Source organism: Lynx canadensis, chromosome A1, assembly GCF_007474595.2.
Source record: "Lynx canadensis isolate LIC74 chromosome A1, mLynCan4.pri.v2, whole genome shotgun sequence".
Lineage (NCBI taxonomy): Eukaryota > Metazoa > Chordata > Mammalia > Carnivora > Felidae > Lynx > Lynx canadensis.
The window spans coordinates 17,205,304-17,231,945 of record NC_044303.2 but is presented as its reverse complement, the minus strand read 5'-3'; the positions used below and the strand labels follow the sequence as shown (position 1 = coordinate 17,231,945).

The window sequence follows — 26,642 nt, the reverse complement described above, 5'->3', positions numbered from 1 at the left end:
GCTATGTGTTAACAGTGTGCTAAGCCCTTTATGGATGCCAAGAAGTATCTTTATTTTGCAGATGAGAAAGGGATGTCAAGAGGTTAAATAACTTGCCCCAGATCCTGCAGCTAGTTTGGGGTTAGGATTTAAAACTAGGTCTGACTCCAAAGTCCTTGCTCTTAAACATCACGGAGTTTTATTTGGGGGAGGTACAAGGGGGAAGGGGGAGGGGGGGGCGACTAGAGCCTTCTCATTCCCTTTTTGTCTCTGGAAGTGTGGGTGTTCACGACAGTTTTTTTTTAATGTTTATTTATCTTTGAGAGAGACAGAGACAGAATGCGAGTGGGTTAGGGGCAGAGAGAGAGGGAGACACAGAATCCGAAGCAGGCTCCAGGCTCCCAGCTGTCAGCATAGAGCCTGACGTGGGGCTCGAACCCACGAGCCGTGAGATCATGACCTGAGCTGAAGTCGGACGCTCAACCGACTGAGCCACCCAGGCGCCCCTCCACAACAGGTTTTTCCTGTGTCCAAGACTGTGAGGACTTACACACACATGTGCACACACTCCTTTTCACACTGCAAACATACTTCTTATATAAGCCCCTACCCTCACATCCCCCACCCTGCACCCCCATCTCTGCTCACATCCCCTCCGTATGCGCCCCTGTCACACGTAGGTATTATCTGCATATAAGTGCAAAATAGGGATCCCATTCTACCTTTGGTTTCGTAGCCTGCTTTTTTTCATGAAGCCATATCATACTTGATATGAATTCTGAACGATTCACAGTTAATAAATTTTTTTAGTAGATTCCACTGACTCTATAACTCTAGCACTCATTTTTAACTCAACCAGGGCTCCTATTTTTCCTACGAAGATAAATGCTTGCATTTTGACAAGAATTGGGAGCAGAAACCTATCATAGCTCATCCACACCGGCCAGAATCTGAGTTGGTGAAGTCCTACCGGGTAGACATTTGGTGACCCTACATCTTAAGAACAGTGGGGCAGAGACTGACCCACAGGCTTGGGACACCTGAGGAGGGAGGCTCCCCCTGTACAAGGACATTGTGTGGGCTCACTGCAAAAACCTCTTCCTAGCCTGTTCCAGAAACTCGCAATTATCCCTGCCTTTGGTTTCCAGGATTGCACTAAAAATGCCAATCTTTCCTGTCAACGTACGGCAAACTCTAAACCAGTGGTTCTCCCTGAAGGTCATGGTTCTCTCACTTCCTAGATCTTTTGCAAACCGCACAGCCCCGTGGCGTGGGAATGGAGGTGTGGGAGCTGTGTCAGAATCTCTGGGGCTGTGCAGACGTGATCGGAAACTCTCCGGGAGACTCAAATTACTCCTGTCCTCCCGCACTAAGCCTCATTAATTCTTTGGCACTGCGGTAGGTCATTTATTATATCAGTTACTAAGAGATGACTAAAGAAGTCTCCTTTGAAGGGAAGTATATTTGGGGGCCAATGGTACAGGAGAATGAGGGAAAGTCAGAGCTCTCCCGGAATGCTAACGCCAAAGACGATATTCAAAATACAGTAACCCCTGCCCCCAGTCAGGGTGACGTTTGGTTTTCTTCTGGGGGAGTGGAGCTGGAAGGGAGGACAAGGCTGGAAGGAGGAAATACAGACAACCTCTTGGAGAGAGGGAAGCATCCGATCTCTTTACCTGTAGGCCCAGACCACAGTAATCCCCAAGAAGATCAAAGCCAGCACAGGTGACCGCTGTCCGTGCTTTTCCTGTTTGGGCAGCAGGTATGGTGTGGTGTGGCCTTGAACACAGTGCTCAGGCAGGGTCTGGAGTCCCCAGCTGTTCTGACCATTGATTGCCCTTCAGATGCTGGGCCAATACAATTTCTGGGGGTCGTTGGCATCACACACATGGATCCCTTAGTGTATTTGGCTGTGCCTGACCTTGGAACAGGCATTCCTGCAGGGGTGATCTCTTTCCTGGGTCTTAAATGGGCAACGGTAGGGGAGGGGCAAGATGCCTCTTTTGCCCTTGCGGTAATCCCCCGACCTAATCAGCTTCCCAGGCTCCTAGCCTCTCTCCATCTCTCTCTCTCTCTCTCTCTCTCTCTCTCTTAATCCTTCACACAATCCCTTGATACTAGAATAGGTCGGCTTTTACCCTTCTCTCTTTTTTCTTGTCAGGACTTGCCTCCCACAAAACTCTCACACAAAACTTGACTTTGGTTTTGAAAGTCTTTGTTCTTAGTGCTCTGGTTTTGGGTATAATTAAATACCACGGAGTCCAGATAAAAAATCCCGGCCCGTCTTCTAGAGTCTACTTTTTCGTTTTCCATCTTTTAAATTTTATTTATTTATTTTGCGAGGCAAAGAGAGAAAAAGAGAGAGAATGAGCAGGGGAGGGGTAGAGAGAGGGAGAAAAAGAGAGAATCCCAAGCAGGCCCCGTGCTGTCAGTGCAGAGTCGGATGCGGGGGCTTGAACTCATGAACCGTGAGATCATGACCTGATCCAGAATCAAGAGTTGGATGCTTAACCTACTGAGCCACCCAGATGCCCCTAGAATCTACTTTAATTCTGCCCCTAAGACAGATTCAAAGAGGGTTGGTCAGTTCCTAGAGATTAATGCCTTTCATAGGCAAACCAAGCAATCCAGAGCCCCTACCCCAACCCCCTTCTTTAACTGCCTCTCATACTCTGGGTTACTATCCATCTGTCCAATCCTCCAAGGGCCAGGTACTGGATATTTAGAGACAGTACGGGGCACCTGGGTGGCTCAGTCTGTTAAACATCTGACTTCAGCTGGGGTCATGATCTCACGGTTTGTGGGTTCAAGCCTTGCATCGGGCTCTGTGCTGACAACTCGGAACCTGGAGTCTGCTCCAGATTCTGTCTCCCTCTCTCTCTGCCCCTCCCCTGCTCATGCTCGCGCGCGCTCTCTCTCTCTCTCTTGTATCTCAAACATAAAATAAACACAAAATAATTATTTTAGAGACAGCACTATGCTCTAGCCTCCATTAACATTACTCAAATCAGCTAAACCTCATCCTGCTTATCCTGCCTTGGCTGTTTCTGTCCATAAAAACTGCAAGTAAGGCTCTTGCCCATACTTTCTCTTGTTCCCTCCGCCTCACGACTGACCCTGGTGCTTCCGTGTGTGGGGCTCCTGTGGTGTGATGGGCTGTCTCCCTTGGGAGCCTATGAGCATCACGTGCTTTCTTTTCAAAGGCAATTGTTTCTTGATCCGTTGGCCTTGTCATATCTGAATAGTAACAAAACTTCCATTTGAAAACACCAAATTATGAGCCTGGGGTTAATATCTCCATAGAGAAAGTATTTTCTCCAATTTATCTACACAGAGCAGACACTTGTTTTAATGTGCATAAAATGTCCCTGAAAATCATACTCTGTGTAGGTCACACCCCCAGAAAATCATGTCTATAAATTATAAACAACACTTCTTTCATTCATGCCACTGCCTCTGAGGCCTTCTCTTACGACCCTTGGGTAATAACAATGCCTCTCCATGTAGTGATCTCTTTAGAATTCAAGCCAAGTGGTGGTGAGGGTGTGGAGGGGGGAGGGGCTCCTGTCCTCATCAAAAGTGGCAGAACCACGTCGGGCCCCAGCTACTGTATGTTGTAATGTAGCGTAGGTTTCGGACTCTGAGGAAATCCTGGGGAGATACTTTTCCCTCTTTTTGCAGACACTTTTCCCCAAACGTTCTCTCCCTGATTGGTACCCTGCATCGTCCCTGACCCGTGTCTACTTCCTTTGGATATAATCTTACTCTGTCTTCTCTACCACCTTTAACCATTTTGCAATTAGTCACATTTAAATTTCTAGGATGAGATCATGACTTCTTGAAAGGCTTCTCAGTCTATTGTAGGATTTTCAAAAATTGCTATTGACCTTCCATTGCCACAGTTTACTGGCATGGCTGTTGGGTAGGGAGGGCTCAGACTGGCCTAACTCTGCTCCTGATGACTTCTCCCCCCTAGTCAGGTCCACATTCACTCATACTGGTTAGGGAGGGGTTTTCCCTTAGTCTGCGTCCCTCTGGGGTGATTACGACTTTATGGCATGATCTTGTCTCCCACTGTCAATATCTGGCGTGGCTGGATCACGAGCCTTCCCTTCCTTGGTCCTCTTTTCCAATTTCTTGAAGGCCAGGATTTGTCCCTAGCAGCTTGGAAACTTCCTAGCATACAGGCTTTCTTCTATAGTGAAGATGGAGGGGGGTGTGGGTGTCTCAGTCAGATGAGTGTCTGACTCTCGATTTTGGCTCAGGTCATGATCCCAGGGTCATGGATCTAGCCCCAAGTCAAAGCTCTGTGCTGAGCATGGAGCCTGCTTAAGATTCTCTCTCTCTGTCCCCTCCTCAGCCTCCTCCCCATTCGTGCACTCTCTCTCTAAAATAAAATAAAATAAAATAAAATAAAATAAAGATTTATAGTGGAGAAGAATTGAATCCATCATTTCTGAGGCCAATCATAGATTTTCTGCTACAATATGGCCATTTCTTCCCCCAGCCCTCCACTCCATCTTCTGTGTATTTTGCCCTTTTCTTGGGATTATCCTTCAGTATAATCCTTCAACACAATCCTTCTTATGGCTCTAAGAGGCTGCCTTTGCATTTCTTTTTGGTACTGCATTCTGGTGGCCACATATTAAAAATGTGACCATACAAAAATCAGATCATCATTGACTTGAGTGAAGTTCGCATAAAGGCAACCAGACTACCTTGTCAGCCTCTCAGCAATGGACCCGATCAGTTGATTCATCCTTATCAGTGTAGCTGGGCACAGCTTCATAACTGTAGTAGGATCTAGACACCCTGCTCCTTGGGACAGAGTCAGTTCCCTAAATATATCGTTTCCTGTAAGTATACATGGCCCCTGGCGGCCTCTGGCTGTGTCTGCACCGGCTACAACTGGGGAATAAGCACTAAGATCCTGCAGGTAGGTCCCGCTGAGGAGCGGCTGTATTTTTCCATCAGCATCAGAGAATTCGTGGGAACACATGTCCCAGTCTGGAAGCCTGCAGGAGCTCAGGCTTCAGACCCAGGAAGGAAATAACTGACACTCATTGCAGACTGCACGAGTTCGTTGATTTTTAGTGAAGTTGAAACCAGAGAATGAACCACAATCATTTGACCATTTTAACACATTTATTTTTATATGGGCTTTATTTATATGAAACATGTGATGTGTTTTGATGGAAAACAGTGGTAGTTATGAAACACAAGTGGCAGCAAGAATTATTTTAGACATGGCTTGAAGGCTGAATGGCTCCAGATTATTTGCATAATTGGTTTCCCAGGATAAGTTTCGATATCCAGCAAATATGAAGTATCCCAGTAAATAAACAAAAAAACTAGACCCCCGTTAGCTTTTGAAGAGTTCCCATGGGAAAATCACAAAGGCTATTAAGTTCTGCAAATAATTCCATCACACACAGACATGCTGCTCAGTGGCTGGATAAATATAAATTTACCGAGTGCTCTGGAGGGCTTTGGGGAAGGAAGCAGGCACTTAATACAATTATAAAACACACAACTCCTTGTCCAGGCTGAAGTTTCCTTTTATAGGCAAATGGGCTTAAAAATACCTTGCCAAAAACTTGAATTCCTGAAACGACAGAAGCAGACTCTGCTTTGTACTTCTTTTTGTAATATGCTTATTTTGGCCCTTACAGAAATGATCTTTTATTCTTACCAGTAATTGCTTTTCTATATTTTAAGTGATTTGTATTATCATGCTTTTTATTATTAAGGTTAGTTCTTAAAAATTTACATCTCTCTCTTTACTTTCTTCTTTTCTAAGGCGCAATACTGACAATTCTTATGAAAGGACGATCCAAACATTGGAAAAATAAATACCAGGAGTAGAAGTTCACTTAGAGTATTCAAAGGATCGTGTAATTGGTGTAGGCAACATCTGGCTCCTTGTAAAAAGAACACTGTGCATTTAATAATTACAATTTAAAACACTTCAATACTGTTAACATTTTAACAGTATTTTTGTTTTGCCATTTATTTCGTTGCAAAGTATTCAATCATCCAAAACAGCCTCATATATGTGATCTCTGGCCTTTTATTTTTACTCAATCAGATCCTTAAAGGGATCTTTTAAAATATCTTAAATGTCAGTGTTGAACCTTTACTGAGAGAATCAAAGCACAGATTGTCATCACATTATTCAATATGATGCTTTTGATCTTTTGAAGGGAGTTCTTTCCTTCATCCAAAAGCCTTAACATTTTATAAACAAAGGACAGTGCACATGTCTTATGCTCACCTACTAGCTTTTGGATGGATAAGAATATGTTAATTACGTAGTGAAAATGGCAATGGTTTCAAAACTAAAAGTGAAGCATTACAGGAAGAATAATAAACAAATCTCAGAGGAAGAAAAAAAACCTAGTCCATGAAGAAAGGAACCAAGGAAGGAGGGAAGGAAGGAAGGGAGGAAGGAACCAAGGAAGGAAGGAGTAGATGTCATTGCTAGAGCAAGTTTTTTTTTTTTTTAATGTTGATTTTTACTAAAACACAATACTAAAAAAAACCACACACAAACAAATATCAGGGAAAAAGTAATAAAATGTACTTGAAAGATAAGAAAGCAACACTATTTAAAAGTCTGCAAATTCAATATTCTGATTTTTTTTCCCCAATAAAATTAAATCAGAATGAGGATGACATTAGTAGAGTTTGTTTTATCAACTTTAGTTCAAGAGGGAATCAGCATTCTTTACTTAAAAACTTTCTGTATAATCTTTCTGGTAAAAAAAACTATAGAAAATACCATGAACTTCTATGTTTAAATGCCTTATTAAAATCAAAATAACTACCAAAATCTGTCTTTTGTTCTTAACATCAAAGGACATGGCAACAAGGAGAACTAGACAGTGAGAGAAACTCTGAACCTATAGATAATATTTTCTGAAAGTGTTTACATCTTTACCAGGCAACACTAGAATCAATACCAGGAAAAAATCTTAACGAAACATATCAACCTTTGAACTAATGTCCAAGAAACTTCCCACAATAGTATGTTTATACAAATAACCATTCTGTTGACCTTCTCGAAAATCTCCATGTGAACCATTTCAGTTCAAGCTGTAGTTAGGGCCATCTTTTTTTCTAGAAATGAGATCTTTGGTTGTTTTTAGATGCACATGTGGCTGTGTGTGTGCAAGATAATAGTAGTATTTATAGTTTCCTGCCAACTCGCACATTTCTGAGGCATTGCAGTGGGACTGATTGAACATTTAAGCCCTATTCATCGTTTGCCCTAGGGTTAGTAAAGACACCTGTTTTCTTCCTTTTGTTATTGCTATCATGGCTACAAGAGATGAAAGCTGTTCAAAGAATCATAGCTCACTTGTTTTCAAATGAATACAATTATGTAAATTTCAAATTTGTAAAACATTTGCATCTTTAGAGATATTTTCTTCTTTTTCTTTTTAAAGGACTAAATTGGTTTCTCAGCCAAAACTAAATAGATATTTTCAAAAGAGTAGCAGAAATCAAATTTCCAACTTCAAAAATCTAAATGTCATTACATACTGCTGTTATTGCTACTTTATTATTTCTCCATCTAGGACTATTTTAACCCTTAGCACCAATTTGTACGAGGAAAGACTCCATGATTCTCATAGAGGTCCATTTTCATTTTTATTTCTTTTTATTATTTCTTTTAATGTTTAATTATTTTTGAAAGAGAGAGCATGAGCAGGGGAGGGGCAGAGAGGGAGGGAGACACAGAATCTGAAGCAGGCTCAAGGCTCTGAGCTGTCAACACAGAGCCCGCTGTGGGGCATGAACCCACAAGCCATGAGATCATGACCTGAGTTGAAATCAGACGCTTAACCCACTGAGCCACCCAGGCGCCCCTCCATTTCCATTTTTAAAATGGACCTTGGAGTCGGTTCCCTGGGAAAGACTTAGAGGTAAGAGAACTTGATAAAGAAGTTGTTTGCTGCATATAGAACTAAATCCCTTCGTACTGAGCCTAGAATCCGTCCTTCTTATCACAAATGCTATGCAGTAGCATGGCAGAATTTCAGTTGGCCTTTACTCATACTATTCAAACATTGTGGAGGCTTGTGGAAGGGTGCACTTCAGGAGGTATTGGGGATATTCACGGACTGGAACAAGAGTTTATGTGTTATATCCCATTCTTGGAATAAAGTAGGCATGTCTTCCATTCAGAGGAAAAGGATATACAAGGCTATCCACATCCCTGCAACGTACCTTCTCTGTGTAGATTTCTGAAGGGCAATTCCATTAAATTATTGATCTGAAACATTTTGCATGAGATCCACAATCAGAATGATCTATAACATGTGGGGTTCTTTCAGATGAAAAAGATTAGAGCCACTGTCAGCGCTCTGGAGAGATTTTTAAATTGTGGTTCACAGATACGCCTGGTGTGTTCCTGGTCCAGGGGAGGACCTAATGTAAATCTTGATTCCTTTAGACTAAGAGAAATGCCACATTTGAGCATAACCTGCCTGAGAGCAGGGAGGATATCTTGGTTTCTGTGTAATCTCTCAAAGTGGCTAATTCTAGGAAAGCATTTAGTAAATGTTAACAGAGGGAATGAACTGGAATAAGTAAAACCATGATTAAAACATAATTACGTATTTTAATTCTTCATAGTTCATATGCTAGGGGAGCTACTAAGGCTCTCTCTCTCTCTCTCTCTCTCTATATATATATATATATATATACTTGTGTTTTGGGTTTACTATGCAACATCGAGAAAATCTTGTTTTAATTAGGGTCGGAAGCTACTGAGCACCTAAGGAGCTATTATAGCTACATCCTGTTGTCTATGGGAAGTTATTTTATGTAATTGGATCTGATAATACCAGCATGATTCTCTAAAAACAAAATATTGAAAAAAAGGGTCTGCTTTATTGAACAATAAAGCATTTTGCCGGATTCTTTCTTCCACTAAAAAGAGTTTTTATGATTAATGTATATTAAATCACATATTAAGTGAATAGATACAAAAGAAATAATGCTGAAATCCAAACACTTTATACTTAAGAAAGCTGTATCTGCCTACTTCCCACAGACTCTCTGTTTTCAAGGGGAGGAAGGAAAAGAAGAAGACAGGAAGGGAGAGAAAGAGAGAAGGAAATGGGTGGAGAGGAAGAAACTTCTTTATTAGGAAAAGGATGGACATGTTCTGTATTTTATAAACTCTCCAATTTATATATGGCAATCTCACTAGAAAAACTAATTGTGGAGTGAAGTTTGGTACAAAGCCAGTGTGGCCCAAGGGCTCAAAACAGACACGTTGTAACGATGCTTCGCTAATTACTACACTCAGCGACAGAGACGCCCAAGACCGCACGGTAGGCTCTGAAGCACCCAAGCTACCAAAGTAGCATAAGGTCAATTGAGGGTGCTTGCTCTCACTATCTAAGTGAATTGAACCCCATGCTAAGTCACGAGAAGTCCACACATTTGAAGCTGCGTCATTCATGCTTATGCCTATACTAGTTACGAGATAACTGAAGAAGTAGCCAAGCATCTGCCAGAATGCGAAGCAAAAGGAAAGGGGACAATTAAGAAAGCACTGATGTTTATTTGACAACTGAACTCCTGGGCCATCCAGTACTTTATGTAAGTCCCAGGGTGGGGGGACACCTTTGAGTAATAGGTGACATTTGTAAATTCCCCAATGGAAGGGGACTACGGTCCACCATGTTCTTTGAAAGACTTTGAATGTCAAGTGCAGAGCTGCCCAAAAGAAGAGAGGCGAGTATCAGACACTTCTCACCTCTCTCAGCACCAGTGTAGATTCTTTTTTTTTTCTTTCCAATAAAGAGATGGTTGGTGCTCACAGACACCAGGTAAGATCCATTCCACTAGATGTCCAGTGTGGCCAGGCTATGGATGCAAGTGAAAGGGGATTCCAGGCGACATTTGAGGGTTGGTTAGTCTTTAGGCATGGTTCTTTTTGTCCTGACCTTCTTTTTGCTTGAAATACATTTACTAGCTTTTGGAAGATTGGTCATTAGACCACTGACATTTTCCTTCCCTTTCCAACCGAAATCTCTGCCATTTGGTAAAAGCACATTTTTTTTTTTTTTCCCAGAAAGGTGACAGGAGCCTTGCCAAGCAAGCTCCCTATGTTTCTTGGTTTTTAACACTGTAAGCGGTGTTAAGCATTACATTTTCAGATACTCAGGGATCGCACTGCACCAGCTCCCTGAATTGCAGATGTCACAGAATGCTACTCTCCTCCTGGATCAAAGAAGAAGAAGGCACCTCCAAGACCACCTCTGGAATGACAGTGGCAGAGAGTCCCCTGGCTGAGACCAGATGCTGATTAGCAAGTTAATGAAATGTCCTATGGCCAGTTCGAGTTCTGGACATTGTTATGTGATTGTGCTACTCTGAGGGTTAACCTCAGATGTCATCTGGCAAAATGTTCTATAAAATGTGTATAGAGGCACTTTGGTTAAACACGTTATGCTAATAAATATCACTTTCTCCCTCCACCACCTGTAATGATATTTTTCATTATCATCTGTGGGTTCAATACTGCAAATATCTAGGCTCAGTTCTTAGAGAACATTGTCTTATAAATGCAAATCTAACGCTATAGCATTTCTTCATCATCCAAACGCCACCAACCCTCTCATTTCCCACAAATGCTGAGCACCAATTAGGTATACTACCATGCAAGAACTCGACTACTTCTCACTATATAACAGCAAAGTCTTTCTTCAACAATCTCTTCCAGATGGAACATATTCTTTGGTTTAATTTAAAATTAAATAAGCAAATAAAACAAGGGCACCATAATTCAAATCCAAACTAGTCAGTTACTTCCCTCTCTCTTTCCTTCCATTCCCTCCCATGTAGTAGAAGAGGTGAATTATGGGTTGAGCTATCCCTGGTCATACTTCTGTGCTGTCTTCGCCTGTTAGAAAACTTGTCATAATAAACAGTGTGTTTATCATCCTTTCAGACTAGCAATTAAACCGTCCTAGTAATAAACTGTTAGGCAGTGAATAAATGATGTGATAATTGCACCTTCAAGGTTCAGACTAACATAGCAACAATAGACTCCTCTTAAACTTCTGACGGAGTCTGTAGCACCTCTGAATAGATTTGTCTCCACTGTGTGGAGAAAATGCCTAAACGTGAAGTACATCCCTGGCGGTCCATCGCTGGCTCTGCGTAGGTTGCCTTTTGGGCAAGAAGAAAGATGCGGTCTGCGGTCTGAATTTGTTCTGTGACGCATGAAAGAGTAGACAGAATTCAAATCCAAGTTCAGTAGTCCGGTCAGGTCCTCTGAGCAGCTTCGTAGCAGAAGTCCCCAAAGCTCTGCTGTTTACGGAAGCATTTGGGTTTCTATCGTCTTTCCGAGGCACTTGAGGAAAAGGCTGAATCCACCTGTGGTCATCAAACCTCCGAGCTGTCGTTGCGGTGGCTCTGGGGGGGCATCATGGGCTTGCTGCTGCCCGAGCCCTTCAGGGCGTCCTTTCTCCGGGCGCCCTTCTTGCTCTTGCACATCGTCACTGTGATGGCGGCAAGGCAGAGGGTGAGTAACCCCACGGCGACGCCTCCCACCACCGTGACCAGGCTGACCTCAGAGCTGGGAGGGTTGAGCTCCCGGGGGAGGACGCCATCAGGAGGAACTCTCCCGCGGGGGATCTGCCTCTTGCTGGTGCGGTCCAGGGCGACGTGCTGGATGTTCGTTCCCCGCTTGTTTTCAGCACCTATTTCCCAGGCCAGCGGGGGTGGGCTCCTCATCTCCCTCTTCTTCCGGCCTTTGGTACCTGCCCCGGGCTTCCCTGAACTCACCAAAGAGTGGTGCTGGTACTCCACGCTTCTTTTGCCAATACCTCGATTGGCGTTGTCTCTCGATCTCACTGTGTAGATGGTGTGTATGTACCACTCTCGGCCCAGAGCCACCTAGAAAACACAGCTCTGTTTGTTAGAAAATTAAATACCATACCAACCTCCTGCATGACTATTGCAAGAGAAGTTAATGGCAGAGACAATAACTGATAATAGACTTTAGTCTGCAAAAGGAATCTACTATTTCAAAAAAATTTTTTTAACGTTTATTTATTCTTGAGAGAGAGAGATCTGATGAATGCGAGCAGGGGAGGGACAGAGAGAGAGGGAGGGAGGCATAGAATCCCAAGCAGTCTCCAGGCTCTGAGCTGTCAGCACAGAGCCCGACGTGGGGCTTGAACCCACGAACGGTGAGATCATGACCTGAGTTGAAGTCAGATGCTTATCTGACTGAGCCACCCAGGCGCCCTGGAATCTACTGACTATTTTTGCACGTATAGTACGTACAAGGCTTTGTGTAGAGCACTCTCAAATATTTTGTGCAACTCTTGAGGGAGGATGTGCCGGTAAGTATTTGGTCATCTGTGACTTGTAGCCATTGAACGTCAGAGCTGTAAAGAGCTTTAAATATCACACAGCTTAACTTATTCATCTCAACAACGAGTAAACAAGAATGCACAGCAGTAACTTGCTCGTGTCCCTCAACTAGTGGCAGAGGCAGGACTAGAACTCAGACCTTCTGACCCTCAGGACTCGTGTCCGATTTGTCTTGCTGCATATTTACACACAAGACCGTAGAAGAGGTCAGTTTTTCTGCTTTTCCAGGGCCTGTGAAAAGAAGGGATTTTCTGATGGTTTTTTGAAACTTTCAGGATTTAGAAGGGGTCAAATGCTTTGAGTGTTAACAGTAAAAATAATTTTAAAAAAGTACTCAGAACAACAAATATACTTCCTTAAGATTCTTCCTTTAGGGTTGAATAAAGATAATGTGTTTCTGCAGCCCATCCTGTCTGGACAATTTTCAGTAAATTTCCTAAAAGGTGTACTTGCTCCCCCAAGGATTCACAGTGGGAACACATCTCTGAATTTTTCTCAATTGTCTGCTCAGTGTTATGGTCATGTGGGTCTCTTTACCATCTACCTCTAGGTTAGGACATCCTGTCCTAGTTTATAAAGTCTTTGGGCGTGGAGATTTATGAGCAGTGCCCACTTGTTTTTTGGAATCCAGCGTTTCTTACAAGATCACTCTAATAAAGATGGTCATGGAAAGTCGACAGGAAGGAAGTTTTGAAGAAGAAAAGCAGAGTTCCCAACCATCAGACTTAGATTTATATTCTGGGCTGAATGAGGGTCTTCTTTACACATGGACCTAAAGTAATGTTGAGGCATTAATAAAAATAACAATGAGAGTTTACAGAATGCTCACCATGTGCTCAATATGGTCCTGTGGGGCTTACCTACCTTACCTTATTTAATGTTACTATGACTTCTGCAATATTACTGTCACTGCCATTTAATAGAAGACATCTGGGGCATTCTGATATTAAGTAACCTGAATGTCCTCGTGGAGCTGTTGTAAGTGGCTTGTTATTGGCCCACCTGAAAGAGTGCTGTTGAGTCGACTTTAAACCCATCGGATCCAGGCTGATTCACTAAGAGAACAGCTTCAGGGTCATCCACTGCTAGTCTGGCATTAAACAGGACATTTCCAAAACTGGTGGCTTGTGTCTCTGGCTGAGCTTTGTCCTTTAAGCAACAAGAGAATGAGGAGTGCTGTAGCTAATGACAACTTTTGCAAGTACAGAGTGTTTCTTTCGTTTAGTTTTGTGCCAGTATAAGTATAAAATGTCACCATTTGGTTTCATTCGAAAAGATGCTATTGTTTTTAAACATCAGGCAAAAACACTTGACTTTGAGTGTCTACCTAGTTCATTGTTTGGGTCAAAGCACTTACCACAATTTTAAATCTATACAGGAGCGAAGGAGAATCAGCTAAGCAGCCATATTCTGCATTCGTGGGACTATATTTGGGAACATAGCCATCAGCTCCAGTGCACAGGAACACCTTCTCAATGCTGCAGTAAAAGGAATCACCTAGATTCTGGACAGGATCTACCATGACTCGACCATAAATTATATCACCTGAAACAGAGACGTGGCAATGTTATTTCTGTTACATGGCAAAATGTGTCTATGTGACACTGCAAATAATTTGTGACAGGAATGCCACCAGAGGGTATTTCCTTCTTTTCCTAATCTGGCATCGAATATTGGAAGACCTTCAGGATCTCACATGCTCCCAGGCTAACACCACTTTGAGAACTGACTACATGTGACTGAAGATTTATTGACCCTCCCGTGCTCGGCCGGTAGCAGGAAAAACCTCCAGGCTTGGCCTATGGTTTAATATTCATAATATTCCACTGTGGCTAAAGCCTGCTTTAGATAAACAAATTACTTGCCAAGACGCAGACTAATAAAGTCTATAAAAAAGGAATATCCATAAAAAGCTGGGTTAGCTTTATTTGATTTTGAAAGAGAGTTTAGGGAAATTCCCTGGTATTCAATCATCTTTTTCACAGCTAGTACTAAACTCCTGCCATGCATGTTAGGCATTTTGCTAGGTGTTAGAAAGACATCACTGAACAAGACAGCCATAACCCTTGCCCATGAGGCATTTATAATCTCAAGTAGCTGTAGGATTTGAATCTATGCACCTTGAGAAAAGACTGAAGAAAACAAACCTAGATTTGTTCCAAAAGTCACTTAGGTAAGGGACATAGAAATAAATTCTTTATTTCCCCAGAAGAAAAACCGTCCAATAACACACATACAATTTCAGTGGCCCTACCCCATCCCTGTCAGAGTGGCAAAGACCCAGTGGTATTCTCATAACCATAGCAGGGGTTACAATTTCCCCTCTCAAACATGACCCCCAGAGAGCAAAGCCCAACAGATGCAATGGCAAACAGAGCAGGTGTCCCCCTTGTGAAATGATACCTTCTGCAAAGGCGACATCACTCTCTTGCCCAAATCCCATGGATCCATCAGACAACCAGAGACTCTTCTTGGAGAGTAGGTACATTTGGGTGTTCAAGCTAAACTCAGCTGCTACCGGGTCGCTGACCTGAAACCAAGCGTAAAAGCCCTTTTACGTGTTGTTGATTGTTCTGGTGGTGCATAAATACATTATTCACACACACACACACACACACACACACGCACGGACACAGCTGTGTACATGGACCTGCGGAGTCCTAAAGCCTGCACTGCGATTTTCACACCCAACCAAACTAATGAAGGTAATTATAACACTGGCTCTGTCTTTCTTGAGAAGGCAGACCTGGTGAAGTGAAATTTTTTGGCTGGGACTAAATAGCACTGCTTGAGTTCTTTTCCATTGGTGTAACAGGGTATATCAAGGTCAGTGGAAGGCCAGCTCTTAATAGAAGTTCTCGAACAAAAAGTGCCATCACCTGTCTTTTAATATATAATGGCAGTTAGGCCCTTTGAGGTGGCATGAACTATAGGATATTTACTTTCCTTGAAGATCAAGAATAAGATAAAGAAGTGCAGAAGAACTCTTGGGAAAATTCTCAGACCTCAAGGCAGCAAACTCCAGGAGGAGACAAGATCACATAAGAAAAACAAAAACAAAAAACAAACAAAAAAACCCCTTCTATACTTTTTTAAAAATTTTAATGTTTATTTATTTTTGAAAGAGAGAGAGAAAGAGAGAGAGAGAGAGAGAGGGAAAGCTTGTGCGAGCGGGGGAGGGGCAGAGAGAGAGGGAGACAGAGAATTAGAAGCAGACCCCAATCTGTCAGTCCAGAGCCTGAAGTGGGTCTTGAACTCACAAACGGTGAAATCGTGACCTGAGCTGAAGTCGGACGCTCAACCGACTGAGCCACCCAGGTGCCCCAACCCTTGCATACTCCTCAACTCTGAGTTGCATATCCTGAACCAATGCCAGATAAAGGGCAGTTCTTTCCTCTTTCCTTCCTTTCTTGCTTCCTTCTTGTCTGACTTCCTTTTTTTCTTGGCATGTGAGAATTAAAGTCATTGGGTGAATTTATTTATTTATTTTTACTGAGAAGACCGTGACCTTAATAAAATGGGATTCTGTAAGTCAGGGGAAAATAACTCCAAAAGGCGCACCTGTTGGAACCGTATGTCAAGGTCAAAGGCGACAGGCTCTCTGGGGTTGCAGGTGACTGGCAGGCGGTACTCTTGATTCGACGGAATGGTGCATGGCAGCAGCTTTACGGTGTAGGTCCCCGAATAGTCACGCACCTTTGAGGAGAAAAGAGGACGTTTATGTTCTTCATGTAAGAATCTGAGGTGGAGGCCAACCGTAAGAGATTCTTAAATACAGAGAACAAACAGGGTTGATGGGGGGGTGGTGCGGGGGAGAGGGGAAAATGGGTGACGGGCATTGAGGAAGGCACTCGTTGGGATGAGCACCGGGTATTGTATGGAAGCGACGGACCATGGGAATCTACCCCCCAAACCAAGAGCACGCTGTACACACTGTATGTTAGCCAACTTGACAATAAACTACATTAAAAAAAAAAAAAAGAATCTGAGGTGTAATCAAAGGCAGCAGAAAAGCAAACTTAAGTAAGAGCCGGAGTCACTTACGGCAAAGTCAGAGACAAAGCTCCATTGCTGTACTGGCTGGTTATAGGTGGGTTCACTCCTTATGAGGCGCAGGGAAAAGGTCAGGCCTGGATGGTCAGCCGACATGATCATTGAGCTCGTGAAGGATGCTAGAAAAGTGCCATTATAATAATGGTATAGTAGTTAAAAGAGTACATACCACATTAGAGCTTTCAAAGTAACTTATCGTACATTGCTTGCTTTTAACACCAAGCTTTCAGAGTCACAGTGTTGGTATAATTGTCCTCATTTTGTCCCCGAGAAACCGGGCTGAGACTGATTATGGTGACTCTCCCAAGATCACACAGCTGGGATGTGTGCCCTCTGATTCCTAATTCAGTGCCTTTTTCCACTTTATAATTCTATCAAGAGATACTTGTGCAGATAATTGTGCTCCAACAGTTCAGGGCTACTTTCCAGGGAGAGGCAGCAGGGCAATAAAAGCTGATGTGAATGCATTTATTGTGCACCGGGGCTATGAGCTGAGTTTTCGTCTATTAGCATCCACACAGCCGGGAAAACCCAATTTATAAGTGGAATCTAATTTTACTTAGATTGTCTGTAATTGTGTCTAAACAAAGATTCAGTTTATTAGAAAGGTAGACATGTGGAAGGGACCTGTAAAGACCAAGAAATTTTATTTTCCAGAACTGTCAATTATAATAAAGCAAAATGAGCCTTTTTGGGTCTGTTTTTCTTGCGGCTCAGTCTCATAAAACTACAATGAACCCTCTTTCTCTTCTGAATTTCAGCCCTATTCTCTCCTTTGTTTAGAGCTCAAACCCAGAAAAAGGAAGGAAGGAGAAGACAGTAAGTGAACTATTTTCCCCTCCCAATCTGACAACAGTTGTCAAAGGGACAATACGCAAAACCAATTTAGTGATATGGAGAATCAAATAAAAAAAGATGTCTAATGAAATGTCCTTTATAAAAAAAAAAAAAAAAAGGCCTGGACATAAGACTTCAGTGACTGCCTCCTCGTTGATATTCAAACCACAATCTGCTGTCACAGTTAGTAAAATGACATAGCCAATCCTTATTAAAGATAATTAGTTACCATGTCTGAAATGTAAGTATCACACTGAAGTGCCACTTCTGCCTCTGTTACAAAGGTTTCTTACAGTGTCTAGAAAATAATTGTGAACGGAGAAGGGCTCGCCGAACAAACGACCTAAAATTCCACTTCTCATACAACAGAATTGAAGCAGAGAATGGGTTGTTGTTGCTAGGCTCTTTATCCAAGGCAGACTCCACCAAAAATGAACTCAGAATTTTCTTTTAAATTTACTTTAACCCTTTTGCGTTTTCTCCAAAAATCTACGTACATAATGATGACTATGTAGCTGATGAGAGGGAGCTGAGCAATTCTCAGGCACCCTGCAGGTAAGTCACAGTGATAATTCATTTGAAAGGAGGGTTTCAGACCTCCCGGGGAAGCATGCTGAAACACGGCACTTGTGGGTGTGGGAAATCTGTATCCTGCTGTCTAGGGCATGGCTGTTAGTGGATTACAGGGCTTACCCGGGTGGGAGAGTACAAACAAGCCGTGGAACTGAGCCTCCGTCTTGAAGTTCACGACCAAGCGCCCCTCTTCGCCGATGCGCATGCTGGTGGGATAGAGAGAACCTACATGGGGAGAGTGCGCAAGAATGGAAATATGGATGACCTGGGACTTCTGATGGGCAGGATTTCTTCCAAATTTGAAGTCAGAATGGTCTCATCTTTAAACATTCTAGCCAAGGGGTGCTATCGGAAGAATTCTGAGTGATAAGAGACGCAAAAGTATTTTGTTTTGTTTTGTTTTGTTTTCTGACAAGAAAAGATGTCTAGAAGGGAGGCAAAATAGAATCAGGGAACGTGAGAGAGGTCACTATGAAATATACAGATTGATTATAATAGACCAAGATTCCCCCCCCCCCCCAAAAGCATTAGTCTACATAAATGAAGCTGTAAATTGAGGGACACAGTAAAATTGTGAAATGTTGAAGGTTTGGACACAGAAGTGGGTTTGTGTTCTCCAGAATGATTCCGAATTTTACGGGCTTAATAAAAACTCCGGAGCTTTTCCAAGACTGTTAGCAGTGTGACCAAAGTTGGTTCCAGATAGAAGAAGGAAACTCCTGGGTGGCTCAGTCGGTTGAGGTCGTTTGTTCCAGATACTGAGACTTCGGCTTAGGTCATGATCTCATGGTCCTTGAGTTCTAGGCCCGCATCAGGCTCTGTGCCGACAGCTCAGAAACCTGGAGCCTACTTCAGATTCTGTGTCTCCTCTCTCTGCTCCTCCCTGGCTCACACTGTCTCTCTCTCTCTCTCAAAGATAAAATAAAAACATTAAAAAATTTTTTTCTAAAAGGAAAGAAGGAAACATGAGATCCTCATGTAATCCTTGAGAACCCTTGCATGGATCCACATTAAAATGTACTTAAATATGCATTTTCTAAGGCAAAATACAGAATTAAAACATGAAAATGTAAAATAACCTGGAATGACCACTCAGGGTGCACATATTACCTATCACATAGCTTTAAGGCGATTTTACTGTGCTTAAGATGGCAAATTTTGATGCACTGTCAATAGTATTTTCCTCCTGGCTCACAGTAAGTAATGCAGGCATGATGCCCAGATAGGCATGGAACCAGAAGAGCAGCATGGGCCTGAAAAGAAACGGTACTCATCCTACTAATAGTAATTAGCTTTATGCTTGTGGACCTTGAATTATACTTCTGACGTGGAGACTGAAAGAAAGATTTGCAGATGCTTATGGGCTCAGGAGGTAGTTGTACTTACTACACTGTTCCAAAACATTCAGCTAAAATATCATAGAATAATAGAATTTTAAAATAAAAAGAATACTGGAGGTCTAGCTTATCTTTCAGAAGAAACTGAGGGCCACAAAGGTTAAGGAGTATGTTCAAGATCACACAGCTAGTTAGTTGTGGAGCCAGAACGAGGATCCAAGATATCTCTCCTTCCTCCCTCCCTCCCTTCCTTCCTTCCTTCCCCTCTCTTCCTCCCTCCATCTATCTTTCTTTCTTTTTCTTTCTTTCTTTCTTTCTTTCTTTCTTTCTTTCTTTCTTTCTTTCTTTCTTTCTTCTTTCTCTTTCTTTCTTTCTCTTTTCCATGCCCCACATGGAGCCCAACAAGGGCTTGAACTTACAACCCTGAGATCAAGACCTGAGTTGAGATCAAGACTCAGACACGTAAACAACTGAGCCACCCAGGCACTCCCTGAGCCAAGAGGTGCCATTTCTTATGTTCAACTGGAACTTCCTCTATGCATTTTCTAGAATCTAGGAAACATGTTGACTGTAAAATGAACTGTAAGGATTAAATATCCATGAAATATATATGTTATATTTAGCAGGCACATATTATGCAAAATTTGGAGGATTGATACGATTTAGTTTTTCCATGACGAAATAATCTTAAAATATTTAATATAAAGTATATTGAAGGTCACTTCCATTAGTTTAAGCTAGAGTAAAAATTCCTCTTAAGTAATTCAAATGGGTAAGAAAACAAGTTTTCCAAATTATTAACCCACCTTGGAGTTCCGCTTCTGGTGGGCTGCCGATTCCATCATTCCACAAGATGGCAGTGTCATACACAAAAGTCAGACGGAGCTCTGACTTCAAGTCAAAATGTTGCCAGCCTCCTACCCCAACAGGAGAATGGAACACGTAGGAAACGTACAGAGGCACTCGAAGGGTCACATACGACTGTACTAGATTTAGGACCTGAAACAATAAAATTGTACCTATCAACATGGTTCAGGGTTAATTAGAGGAGTCTAATTTTGTACAAGCTGTTGTCTCCACTCAGCGAAAGATTTTTAGTAGCCACTGAGGAAAGGAAGTGACAACATTTACACTACTGTCCCCTCACTTAATTAAGGAGCAATTAAATAGTTGTTACTACAGTACCTTCCTTTGCAACAAAGGATATGCGGCAGAAATCTTGAAGGTGAATTCCATTGTTTTGAGCATATTATGCCTACACAGTCTTTTCTGTTTTGTAACAGCTTTATTAAGATACAGTACACACACCATGTAATTCACCTATTAAAGTGGACAAATCCACAGTATTTAATATATTCAGGGAGAGGTGGAATTTTCAACACAGTCAATTTTAGGACATTTTCATCACCTCCAAAGGGAATCCCAAACTCATTAGAAGTCATTCTTTTATTCCCTCCCCCTCCAAATCTTTGGCAGCCACTAGCCCTATTTTCTGTCTTTATGTATTTGTCAATCCTGGACTTTTCATATAAATGGAATCATAACAATATGCAGTCTTTTTTGACAGGTTTCTTTCACTTATGTTTCCAAGGTGCATCCATGTTGCTGCACATGTCAATACTTTTATTTCTGAATAGCCTACCATTTTACGCATAAGCCACACATATTTAGCTGTTCATCACTTGACGGTCATCTAGGTTACTTCCTGTTTTGAGTTATTATGAATAATACTGCTGTAAGATACTATTAAATTACTAAAGGAAGATAAAATAAAGCAGGAAAGACCTAGAAGCAAATATGTTTAGTAATGACATGTAACACTTAATATGTCTCAAAAATAATTGGTTGAAATGAAGTGAACTGCTTGGAATTTTATACTTTCCTTCTTCAGGTATTTTGCAGGTGGGCTAGGACTAATATAGGATAAACTAATATTTATTTGTTGAGCCCCTAGGTTCACAATAAAAGCCATTTAATACTTTTAATCTCCCTCATAATTATATTTATATGTATGTGTGGATGGTTGGATGGATAGATGCTTGGATGGATGGATGGATGGGTCATTGGATGGATGGATCGATAGATGATGCATAGAAAAAGAGAGAGAGGAAAGTTAAGGCTCAAAGAAATACATTTCTCACAGAATTCTTTAAGCCTCCTCAGTGGCCCCTGCCATTACTGGAGCCCAGCCTTTGACCTGTGCTTTTCTACTCTATCACACCTCATCACATTCCAAACAAAGCTGAGGGCGGTCCTAAGATCACCTAACCAACGTTATCATACTTCAGTCTCAAAACAGCTTTGCAGAATAGCTGGGCAAATATCCTCTTCTACACAAGAGGAAACAGACTTAAGTCAGATCATACTCTTGAGAAGTTCCAGCTGGGCTTTCTGATACCACTCTAATTCTCCTTCCACAATGAATGGCAACAGGGATCATAGACATGTGTTGGTGAATAATATGAATCATGAGAGCAATAATTTATCACTTTATCATAGACTAAAAAATAAACTCCTTAAATCACAAAAATGATGATGTGAATTGCCAGCAAAAATATGTAAAAAGGAAACCATCATCCAAGCAAATGATTTGATTCCTAGCTGTGTAGTGGCTAGCATTCCCCATCATCTGCTAGCCCGGCCTGCAGAAGGGGGGCCTTGCAACCAAAGTCCTTTGAGATTATTTTTGTGAAGTGTCGATATCATTGCAGTTAATGAGAACTGGATCTTGTAGTGCAATTTTAATACTCAGTGTAAAGGAGAGTGACTAAGTCAATGTATATTCCACTGAAAATTAAGATTAATATTTCATCCTGTGATTTTAATAAACTTTTAAAAATTAGGCTTTAGGCATGAGTTTCCAATTAAACTTTCTAGGTGCTAATCATTTTTGCCAATGTTATGTATCAAATGTTACTATCTTGGAGAGAACTACTAGCATTCACTTCCTACGAATAAGTTACTTGGCACAAAGCTCTCTAATTCTATTTTCTTTGATTGGTTCTTGTGGTAACTTAAGAGTTTGGCCATTTCTGGACATGGAATCAGCATCTGACTGCCTTTTCTTGCTCATCATGGCCAGGTCTTCTGTGTCTGCTTAGAACCGCTGTCTGGAGTAAGCGTAGCCAATGGAACAATGTCAATCACCCACGTCACCTCCTGTTCATTCCAGAAAAACTGAAGAATGCAATGGGGTCAATTTAACTTTTGGACGTCATCTTAATGAGTACTTAATTTTCTTTCTGCCTGTATGACAGGGCTTTTTAAGGTGTTTATTTATATTAGAAGAAATACATCTGGTACATGCTCTTCAAGCAACTGTGACATGACATAGGAGTTTATGGGTCCTTCCGGATGTTTTGAGTTTTTTCAACAAAATGAAATGATACTTTAACTTCCATATTTGAAGGGAAAATATAAAATGCAAATTCTCTGGAAAAGGTAACACTGATATCAATTTCCACTACCACTACTAAGTGGCTAATAATGGGCAGCAAGTATATATTTGGGGAGGTATTGTCAGGTGAAGGGACAAAGGAATTTCTGCTGGGCCATGTCAGATGGGTAGGAGAGGGAAATAACAGGAAAGAAGGTGAATACTCTAAAAGAAAAATTATACTCAGAATGTTGTCTAAGGTGGGAACTAGAGTTGAGGTAAATCACAGTAGATTTAATTGTTCATTTATCTGGGGGGTGCCTGGGTGACTCAGTAGGTTAAACACCTGACTCTTGATTTCAGCTCAAGTCATGATCTCATGGTTTGTGGTGGGTTCGAGACCCATATTGGGCTCTGCACTGATGGCACAGAGCATGCTTGGGATTCTCTCTCTTTTTCTCTCTGCCTCTCCCCTGCGTGCACACACTCTCTCTCTCAAACAAAAAATTAAATAAACAAACTTAAATAAAAAAAAAATCTTCACTTATTGGGGCATACAGCTTAAGCCATCCAACTTACATATTGCCTTATTGAAGTAGGCAGTATATATACGCACTGCTTCTTATAGAAGTTGGCAGTATAGGGGCGCCTGGGTGGCTCAGTCGGTTGGGCGACCGACTTCGGCTCAGGTCATGATCTCGCGGTCCGTGAGTTCGAGCCCCGTGTCGGGCTCTGTGCTGACAGCTCAGAGCCTGGAGCCTGCTTCCGATTCTGTGTCTCCCTCTCTCTCTGCCCCTCCCCCGTTCATGCTCTGTCTCTCTCTGTCTCAAAAATAAATAAACGTAAAAAAAAAAGAAGTTGGCAGTATATATTGTATTAACAAGACCTATCTAGATTTACTTTGTTCTTTTGCACCTTTTACTCAAGCAAGACTATATTCTACATGTGTTGAAATTAAGCCATGAAGAAGTCAATTGGCTTGCCCAAGATTATTCAGCACAATCAGCACGAACATTCAAGTATCCAGACCAGCACTATTCCAATAAAAATATAACGTGAGCCACACATGTAATTTAAAATTTTCTAGTAGCCATACTTCAAAAAGTAAAGGGAGGGGCACCTGGGTGGCCCAGTGGGTTAAGCATCTGACTTTGGCCCAGGTCATGATCTCGCGGTTCGTGAATTCAAGCCCCACATAGGGCTCTGAACTGACAGCTCAGAGCCTGGAGCCTGCTTCGGATTCCGTATCTCCCACTCTCTCTGCCCCTCCCCTGCTCACACTCTGTCTCTCTCTCTCTCAAAAATAAACATTAAGAAAAAAAGTAAAGAGAAACATGCTAAACTAACTTTAGGAATAGTTTACTTAGTCCAGTATATCAAATATATTACATTTTAATATGTAGTCAATAAAAATTTATTTATTTATTTATTTATTTATTTATTTATTTATTTAAGATAGAGAGTATGTGTGTGTACATGGCAGGGGGGCAGTGGGGAGAGGCAGAGGGAGAGAGAGAATTCCAAGCAGGCTCACGCTGTCAGTACAGAGCCCAACACGGGGCTCGATCTCAATGACCATGAGATCATGACCTGAATCAAAACCAAGAGTTGGATGCTTAACCATGTGAGCCACCCAGGCACCTCATGGTTTCTTTGTTTTTTTTTAAGTGAGAGTAATGTTAGTTCTGTGGAAAGCTGGGAAACTAAAAGCATCTAAAAAGAAAAATCTTGTTCATTAGTCTGTTATCATTGTGCATAGCCAAATTTTCTAGTTCTCTCCAATATACACACACATTTTTAATAGTAGCAACTTAATATCATTTATACTATCTTGTATATTGCTTTTTAACTTAATGTTGTTAGCATTTTCTCATGACAAGGAAAATTCTTCAGATACATGACTTTTGATGGCTATATAGTATTTTTACCTTGTGGGTAATCATAACTATTCTATTATTGGTCATTTAGTTAATTTCTAATTCTATCATTGTAAATATCCCATAAAGTTATCCTAAATACTAAGGAATCTGTGGACCAGTATTGACCCTACCTCATTCCAGGGTCTCCCTTATGCATCTCTGATCTCATAAGACTTCAGAAAGTCTTCTATGTGGACACAAGCCTAGGCCTCTTTCTTCCAAGTGTTCCTGGATGTGTAGACTGCTAATACTACTAATCCCTTGGCTAAAGATTCTAACTTGTTAAAACAATGATCTCCCCTGGGTAGCTAAGTACATGCTTTATTGAGACTTTAAGCTATTGAGATCGATGAGCCTTCTTTACACATTCACAAACACCACCATCTTGATGATGTAGACATATTTCTGGTAACAAAAGGAGCAATAGAAAGAAATTTCAATCCATGGGAAATCCATACTAGTGGTAGTCAGATAACATTCTAACAATTCTACTTCAATTTTTAATCTTTGAAATAAGCACAAACCACATATCCCACATAAAGGTGGGTAGATACAAGATTGTAAAATATTTTTAAATGATCATTGTTTTCAACCTGTGTGGTTTAATTAAAAGACCTTGGGTAGGGGAGCCCGGGTGGCTCAGTCAGTCAAGTGTCAGACTCTTGGTTTTGGCTCAGGTCATGTTCTCATGGTTTTGTGAGTTTGAGCCCCGCATTGGGCTCTGTGCTGATGGTGTGGAGCCTGCTTGGGATTCTCTCTCTCTCTCTCTCTCTCTCTCTCTCTCTGCCCCTCCTCCACTCACACTGTCTCTATCTCTCTCAAAAATAAATGAATAAACTTTAAAAATGAAAAAAAAAAGACCTTGGGTAAATAGTCTAATCAGTGCTTCCCAATATGGTAACCACTAGCCATGTGTGGCTACTGACCATTCAAAATGAGTCTAGTCAGAATTGAGATGTGTTGTGCATGTAAAATACACACCAGACTTCAAAGACAGTAGCAAAAATAAAGTAAAATATCTCATTAAATATAATTTTAGAGGGGTGCCTAGGTGGCTTAGGCAGTTAAGTATCCAACTCTTGATTTTGGCTCAGGGCATGATCTCACAGTTGTGAGCTAAGTTTTGGATTTGTATAACTTTATCAGCAGGGGGCACAGACATAACTGGCATGCATTCTCATGACCACGGTTGGGCAGCATTTTGGTCCCAAGCACAGAGAAGTACATTTGCCTTTCTTGCAATTATATCTGGGACCACATCCATTCCTGTCATTCACCCAATCAAATGGCATTTGATTCACTCAATTAAATGTCCAGATAAGAATCATGATGTGGTTAACAGCACAGGTCTACAAGTGAATTGAATTTGGGCCATTATTTGAAATCTCTTTGCTTCAGCCTTCTTATCTCTAATAAGGGGGAAAAATTCATATTTGTTTCATAATGTGAGGACAGAATTTGTGGAAATATGTATTTAGAAGAATGGCGGGCACAGAGTAGACATTAAATAATTGTTCGCTATTGCTATTATTATCATTATTGCTATCGTTAGTACAATCATTAGGTATTTTCTCTTTTTCTCCAGAACTCAAAAGTAATGGGGAAAATTAGGGAAATATCTCAAAGAGCTACTATATTTCTTCTACTTTATATTTCCCTCTTCCTCACCTATATTTAAGTAATGTGTGTGTTGGGGGGAGGTGGGGAGAAGTAAAAGTTTAAGCCTAAGGAAGAAAGTAGGGGAAATGGAGATGAACATCTCTGAGCTCCACTCTAAAAGAGTGATCAACATGTCTTATTAGATTGTATTAATGTTTAGTTTATACTGAGGCTTTTAAAATTTTATAACAAGATCCTGAAATTTCAATGATTTATACTGAATCTGGTCATCTCTATTTATGTTGATTGTGATGGTGATACTATTAGATTTATTTTCAACAATTCTAAAGCAAAAAAACAAAAACAAAAACAAAGCTTCTAAGAAGAAACTCCTATACACATCTGGGCATCTTAGGAAGGTAATGCAAACCAGTTAAGAATTGGATGAGATAATTCTTCTATTCCTAGTGTTAGGTACCAGAAGCCTTGCAGGCAGGTAAATCTTAACATCAGCCTCTGGTTGCTAGCTTTCACCTAACGGAGCAGAACCGCTGACAGCTGAACTAC

General features: G+C 41.4%; 2 protein-coding genes across 2 annotated transcripts in view; both read right to left on the bottom strand.

Annotated features, from left to right (window-relative positions):
• Positions 1 to 7,857: 7,857 nt before the first annotated feature.
• LOC116738250 (FRAS1-related extracellular matrix protein 2-like) lies at positions 7,858 to 14,908 on the bottom strand. The gene is made up of 4 exons (XM_032594232.1): positions 14,785 to 14,908; positions 13,739 to 13,926; positions 13,384 to 13,530; positions 7,858 to 11,898 (listed from the first exon to the last, which is right to left on the bottom strand). The coding sequence occupies exons 1-4, from the start codon at positions 14,867 to 14,869 to the stop codon at positions 11,386 to 11,388; spliced, it is 933 nt and encodes a 310-aa protein (XP_032450123.1). The 5' UTR covers positions 14,870 to 14,908; the 3' UTR covers positions 7,858 to 11,385.
• Positions 14,909 to 15,870: 962 nt separating this feature from the next.
• FREM2 (FRAS1 related extracellular matrix 2) overlaps positions 15,871 to 26,642 on the bottom strand; it is a 158,880-nt gene continuing 148,108 nt past the window's right edge. Inside the window, exons 17-20 of the mRNA XM_032593438.1 lie at positions 19,988 to 20,180; positions 17,965 to 18,069; positions 16,426 to 16,553; positions 15,871 to 16,077 (exon numbers count right to left, since the gene is read on the bottom strand). Of these exons, the coding sequence (XP_032449329.1) occupies positions 15,871 to 16,077; positions 16,426 to 16,553; positions 17,965 to 18,069; positions 19,988 to 20,180 (633 nt within the window). The remainder of the gene's footprint in view (positions 16,078 to 16,425; positions 16,554 to 17,964; positions 18,070 to 19,987; positions 20,181 to 26,642) is intronic.